This window comes from Neolamprologus brichardi, chromosome 12 (genome assembly GCF_056152115.1).
Source record: "Neolamprologus brichardi isolate AB-2024 chromosome 12, ASM5615211v1, whole genome shotgun sequence".
NCBI classification, from domain to species: domain Eukaryota; kingdom Metazoa; phylum Chordata; class Actinopteri; order Cichliformes; family Cichlidae; genus Neolamprologus; species Neolamprologus brichardi.
Window position 1 is genome coordinate 27,829,145 of NC_142115.1, and position 6,849 is coordinate 27,835,993.

A 6,849-nucleotide genomic window follows, 5' to 3' on the forward strand; every position below is an offset into this window, starting at 1 on the left:
TATTTCTTCACTATGCCACACTCAGACTAAAAAAAGCAGTGGGTTTAGAACATGTGCAATGACCAGTAATCTTGTTGCCTTTTGAAATGGACCAGACTACATCTGTGACCACTCACAGTCTGATGTTTTCTCCAAAGCGTCTTGGTGCCTCAAGATGGCGATAAAACGTTAATGAAGACGGTCTTCTCTCAGTTTGGGTCAACTTGGAAATCACTTGCAATCTCTTTATGAGAATACAGTGGTTACTCATGTTACATCTTCAAAAACCACAAATCTTTTGCTATCGTATTAACTACAGAACCTCACAGATTGCTGCAGGATGATGATTTAACTGCAAAATGACATAAATGCATAGCCTTTCTTTTATATAGGATTATAACCAGAATACAACCAGTTGGCATGGAAGTTATTTGCAAACCTTCACCGGTTTGTCTGGAGGTTGGGCAACCTTTACCAGGCAATCTGCCATTGAAAGCATTGCATGTTCAACCTCTGGGTGACCATTTGGTTGCTGCAACTACCAGATGTGAAATGTTCAGTGTAAATATTGCAATATGTTGCTACAGTTGCAAAAACTCATGATCTTCTGTCCTGCAGCTGACATAGGAGAACTGTTGGAACAGATGGTGGAGGAGATCATCAATTCACTGTCTGGCCCGGCCAAAGACTTCTACCAGAGGGAGTTTGACTTCTTCAATGAAATAACCAATGTGTCAGCCATTATAAAGTATGAAAACACTATTTATTTCACTGTGCTTTTATGAATTTTAAGTTGTTTACGTTTTAGGGAGTTTCCAAAGTGAACTTTTGCTACAGTGTTGCTTCCTTAAATTATTTTTTTTTCTTTTGTCCTTAGCTATGTTCCTCAATCTCAAAACTCATGAACGCCTGAGACAAAAGATGAAAAATATCAAGTTGATGTTCTGACTTTTTTCAGAGATTTCAAAGTAACTGCTGGAGTTGAGCCTTTCTGTTTAAAAAGATCCAAGCCCTCTTGGTAATCTGCAAAGTGTTCATGAAGTGATAACACTTATTCCCATGAGCCAAGAAGCTTCGTTCCTTCCCCTGGCTCCAGTGTTCTGCTCTTTAAATCCCTTTGTTGTTCATTTATTTGTCTATTTGTTGCTTCGCTGTCACTCCCACCATACTTAATTTTGGAAAACAGGCTATGCTGTGTTTCCCCAGCCCCCCGACCGCCTGTCCACTAGTGTGTACACTCTGCAGCTGATGAGCTGTTTTCTGACAACCTTGATACAGAGAGTGTTTTGTCAGGCCACTAGAGTTCGGGAAATTCCCCTCTGCCCTTATTACAGCACTAATTGCAACAAGCCAGGGGAGAAGGGTCTGTCCCATGACTTTAAGACTCTACCCTGGCAGCTCCCCTCTGTGGTTAACAGCAGAGCCTGGCTGTCACATATTATCTGGAGTCATTCATGGAGATACCCATGCATGCTTTTCTAAGTAACAGAGGTAATAGACCTACAAGTGTTGTAACTCTGTGAGTTTAAGTTGTTTTGTTTGTCCTTGTCAGACCCTTTCCCAAAGGAGAGGAGAGGAAGAGGGCCTGTCTGGAAGCCATGTCACAGATCAAAGTCCAGCCTGGCTGTTATCTGCCCAGTAACCCAGAGGCCATAGTTTTGGATATAGATTACAAATCTGGTACTCCTATGCAGAGGTGGGCATAATAACCAACCTTTACATTTTTTAGAATGAAAATAAAACAGTGAAATGTTAAAGTGTAAAAATATGCTCTTCTACTCTTTGTGTTTTTGTTTAGTGCTGCCAAGGCTCCCTACCTGGCCAAGTTCAAAGTTAAGAGGTGTGGAGTCATTGAGCTGGAAAAAGAAGGTACTGGTTATGTTAAAGGGCTGCTTCAAACATGTGCTGCTCTGCTGTGCACAACAATGTGTGTTTCAGTTAACTTGTTACAAATTAACTGAAGTTCCTCCAATCATAAAGTGTTTACTGGTCACAAGTTTAGTCCTGCATCACTTAAAGTCTCTCTTCAGTGTGTAATGCAGGGTTTTAATTTTCCTTTAGTTAGATCTATTGGACTGGGATTGGCTTTCAGATAATTTGTGTTATTGGTGCAAATCTTAAACTCAAACTCTAAACAGGCATTATTCTGTATGATGAAGCTCGAGCGCAGTAAGGACCAAAACACAACTTCTGAGTGAGCAGGGGATAGGGAGTAGTTTTAATGCTTCTGAAACTGGTCATGTGGTTCTCGTCACACTTATCTGACAGACACATCAGAATTCATTTTAACAACTGTCGTCATCAGCACCACCAGTATGTGGAATCACCCAGGGCTTAATCCTTGGTTCATATCTCTTTTCTTTATACATAACTGTAATATTTGTTACATCTAATAGATTCAGATGCATTTGTGCTTTGTTTTAAATGACTGCTGAAAACTAATTTCTAAGAATTAGCTCTTCCTTAATCTTTCGCCCATTATTCTTTTGCCTCTTGTTCTTCTAATGCGAGTGTGTGTGAATGTGTTTGAAGGATGAGTGTGCGATAATGTGTCTGACTGTGTGTTTGTTTGTTAGATATGTACGCTTATCTTTAATGTGCCTTAAAACTGCTTTACAAATATTTATTAAAGTTGCGCTGAAATTAAAAGTGTGCCATAACGTCTCTCCCTCAGGTCTGCTGTGTCGCTCAGATTCGGTGGATGAGGGGAAGAGTGAAGAGGAGGCAAAGAGGATCTGTTGGCAGGCAGCCATCTTCAAAGTTGGAGATGATTGCAGACAGGTCTCACTTTCATACTTCTGATAATTAACCTCTCCCTAATTATCATCGCTATCTCTATTTTAGCCCGATTTAATTTTCTCTATTTGCTGATTTGTGTTCACAGGACATGCTGGCCCTTCAGATCATCAGCCTCTTTAAGAACATCTTCCAGATGGTGGGCCTCGACCTCTATGTGTTTCCGTACAGGGTGGTGGCCACTGCTCCAGGAGTAAGTTCACACCAACCCCTTCCTTACATGAACTACTGAATGTGCAAGTCTATACTTCCTCTTATTCCTCCTCTTTCCGATGTTGTGCCACAGTGTGGAGTGATTGAGTGCATTCCTGACTGCAAGTCTCGTGACCAACTGGGCCGACAGACAGACTTTGGCATGTACGACTATTTCAGGAACCAGTATGGAGATGAATCCACTCTAGCCTTCCAGAAGGTAAATACTGAATCTGAGTTTTTTTCTAGTCATCTGTCAGTTAAAAGACCATTTTCCTATTGACAGATTTTTTTCATATTCCTTCCAACTCTTGTCCTTTCAGGCACGGTACAACTTCATTCGCAGTATGGCAGCTTACAGCTTGCTGCTCTTCCTGCTGCAAATAAAAGACAGACACAATGGCAACATCATGCTGGACAGCCAGGGCCACCTCATTCACATTGGTGTGTATTCAGTGTGTTTCTCTGTGTGTTTCTCTTATTGAAACTCATTTCGGTTGCTTTTTGTGATTTTCAATTAAAGTTGCCAGTTTTTTCCCATGAACTGTGTCTTACTAATCTATGATGAAAATTCAGCTGTTTAGTAGTTTACCATTCTTAAAATTGTAAGTCTCTACAAACATTTATCCATCAGCCTCTTTAAGAACATCTTCCAGATGGTGGGCCTCGATCTCTATGTGTTTCGGTGGTGGCCACAGGGTGGTGGGACGGGTGGTGGGACCGTGGCTCAGGGGGTTGGGAAGCGCATCTGTAACCGGAAGGTCGCAGGTTTGATCCCTGGGCTCTCTGTCCTGGTCGTTGTGTCCTTGGGCAAGACACTTTACCCTACCGCCTTCTGGTGTTGGCCAGAGGGGCCGATGGCGCGATATGGCAGCCTTGCTTCTGTCAGTCTGCCTCAGGGCAGCTGTGGCTACAACCGTAGCTTGCCTCCACCAGTGTGTGAATGTGAGAGTGAATGAATAAGGGTATTGTAAAGCGCTTTGGGTGCCTTGAAAAGCGCTATATGAATCCAATCCATTATTATTATTATCAATAAAAAGCAATTACTGTGTGGCATAGAGAAAAATGCTTTAAAAAAATGTAAAAGATGGCTTGCATCCAAAGTTCTGACTGCAGTTTGTGAAAACTCTTCTGAATATTCATAGTTGTATAGATTTTACATAAAATTATCTTTTCCCCACCAAACTCCTATTTTAAAAAAAAAAAAACCCTATTAATTTATTGAAATTACATCTGTGTGCTTATTTGTTTCCAGACTTTGGGTTCATGTTTGAAAGTTCTCCCGGTGGAAACCTCGGCTGGGAGCCAGATATCAAGCTAACCGATGAAATGGTGATGATCATGGGTGGAAAAATGGAGGCGACACCCTTCAAGTGGTTCATGGAGATGTGCGTTAGGGGATACCTGGCTGTCAGGTGAGTGCTATAGAAAATAATATCTGATCTTTGAATAGTAACATGTAACATTAAGACGAGTTTCTGTGGTGAATCAGGCCCTACATGGATGCAGTCGTCTCCTTGGTCACGCTCATGCTGGACACTGGTCTTCCCTGCTTCAGAGGACAGACCATCAAATTGCTCAAGTGAGTGAGAATGTTTTTGCATTTCGTGCTGGTATGAATAAGCTGATTAGAACCTTCAATGCTAGTTGCTGTTGTTGTTAAAAATCTTGTTTCCTCACATCTAGGCAGCGATTCAACCCAGGTTTGAGTGAAAAAGATGCAGCATCTTTCATCATCAAAGTCATCCAGAATTGCTTCCTCAGCAACAGGTTGGTAGATTTTATTTCTATGTTTAAGAAACAAATATGTATATATAGAGTTCTGATTGCATCCTTCTTTTTTTCCCCCTTTGTGTTAAACAGGAGTAGGACCTACGACATGCTCCAGTATTACCAAAACCAGATCCCATATTAAACATTCGTGCCTAAGCATGTGCATATATTGGCTGGTACATAGTGTGTGCGTGCGTGAGTTTGCGTGTGTGCCTTTGATGATGTTCACCAATGAAGATTGTGGCTCACTGTTTTTGCTGATTGTTGGCTGCTGTCCCTTGTGTTTGTTTTATTATAAAAATGTCTTTGCTTTACATTTACATTACATTTTCTCTTATTTATTATGTCATATGAAAATCAATTATATTATTAATTATTATTCTATTGCACTGGCATCTTGACTTCTGTGTACTTAGAAAAAAAATGCTTGTTAATCTGCACGTTAAGTAAAATACTTTATTAGCGTTTGTGCCAAATTTAAATAATTTATAATGTCCGTGAATGTGCTTTCTGTTGATTTTTAGGTGGGGTTTGAAATGTAATTGGATACTTAAAGTAGCTAAAGTAGACCAGTTTCAGTTCTGACCATTGTGGCCTATTCTGTCATCTCGTACTTGACTGTACTACTGTGCTTCTCTTTTTAATGGACCAGAGTACTTTGATCTGTGGCATGGTACTTGTATTTACAGTGAGACTTGACTGTATAGAGTTACACTGTATGTATTTTTCATATTTTCACTTTCAACAGAAGAAATGATGCTCACATGTTGACTGGGGCTGAGATTTGTATATTTAGCATTGCCAAATGGGGAGGGGTAATAAATGGTTTTAAGTCAGTCTTTTCTATTGTTTGTCTGTGAAGGTAAGGCACAGCTTAATTGTTGGGCAGTTGCATGAAGTTAAATGTTAACTACCATGTAGCCTGTGTCCAATGTGGCTTTTGTTCAAAGATATTTTAGTAATCCACAGTGCTGTGCCCCATTTCTGTACGGTCAGCGTAAGCCTTCATGTATTGTTACTGGTTGTAAAGATTTTGCCTCTTTATATATTTATAGCCATGACCCATTTTCTGTCTCCTTTTCTATCTTCATGCCTTTTGAATGAGAATGCATAAGATATGAAATCAAATAAAGAATTATCACAGTATTTCTGGATGCCTTGTGAAACAAATCGACCAGAACAGAAGGCGTTACACTTGGTTGAAACAAAATATTGAGCAGTATATGATCATATTGGTGCAAAATGCCAATATCTATATTTAAATTGATTTATCGTGCAATTTGACTGCTCAGACTTGCTACAGTTTGACTTCTTTAGGTAGAACTTATCAAGCGAGAGAGGATCAAGTGAACAGAAGTTAATTAACTTGCACTGAAGAAATAATTCAGACAAAGCCAACAGCAGGGGAAGTGAGTCAGAGTGATACAGTCGTGTGAAAACAACTCTATTCAGTCCTGTTAAAAACTGACTGCTTCCATGGGAATTAAGAGAGTAAGTAGCAGCTAGGTGCTCCTGGTAAAATGCACTTAATTAACTGATCACAAGTAAGTGTGAGCACCTCTATAAAACTAGATGTTTTGGCATTTTGCTGGTCTGGAGCATTGAGGTGTACTAACACAATGCCACAGTCTTCCCAGGAGTGGATGTCTCAGTAAATTTGTCCCAAGGCCAGTAAAGAAACTGCATAAACCCCAAGAGCTGCAGCTCAGACTTAATAAGGCTTGATCACCCTGTTATTTGTTCATTTAAGTACAATTACGAAAAGATCGAGCAAATACATTTTCTCCTGGGAACCAAATAAGCTGTATCTCTAAAAACAAACAGCGTAGATTTGCAAAGTTACATCTGAGAAATTCTCCTCTTGTAGGACAGATGAGAACCAAGTTGAGACATTTGACATCATCTGGTGAAAGCCAAACAGCATATCAGCACAAACACCTCATATCAAATATCCAGCAGCACAATGGCTGAAAAAGAAAATAATCAAGGTTTTGCAATGTCCAAAGTCCAGACTGCGACCTTGTATTACTGATCACAGATACACACTAACCACCATGTAGTGAATGTATCATAGATGACAGTCGTGCTATATACCCAGTATTGGATAAT

The 6,849-nt window shown here is 40.1% G+C and overlaps 1 protein-coding gene across 2 annotated transcripts in view; it reads left to right on the forward strand.

Moving 5' to 3' along the window:
- The window catches only part of pi4kab (phosphatidylinositol 4-kinase, catalytic, alpha b), a 31,273-nt gene extending 25,387 nt beyond the window's left edge, over positions 1-5,886 (forward strand). For both annotated transcript variants that reach the window (XM_087849271.1, XM_087849272.1), the window contains 11 exons: positions 598-727; positions 1,532-1,675; positions 1,778-1,848; positions 2,654-2,760; positions 2,864-2,968; positions 3,062-3,187; positions 3,291-3,411; positions 4,223-4,382; positions 4,460-4,549; positions 4,654-4,737; positions 4,831-5,886. In XM_087849271.1, the coding sequence (XP_087705397.1) occupies positions 598-727; positions 1,532-1,675; positions 1,778-1,848; positions 2,654-2,760; positions 2,864-2,968; positions 3,062-3,187; positions 3,291-3,411; positions 4,223-4,382; positions 4,460-4,549; positions 4,654-4,737; positions 4,831-4,882 (1,190 nt within the window). In that variant the 3' untranslated portion in view covers positions 4,883-5,886. The remainder of the gene's footprint in view (positions 1-597; positions 728-1,531; positions 1,676-1,777; positions 1,849-2,653; positions 2,761-2,863; positions 2,969-3,061; positions 3,188-3,290; positions 3,412-4,222; positions 4,383-4,459; positions 4,550-4,653; positions 4,738-4,830) is intronic.
- Positions 5,887-6,849: the final 963 nt, after the last annotated feature.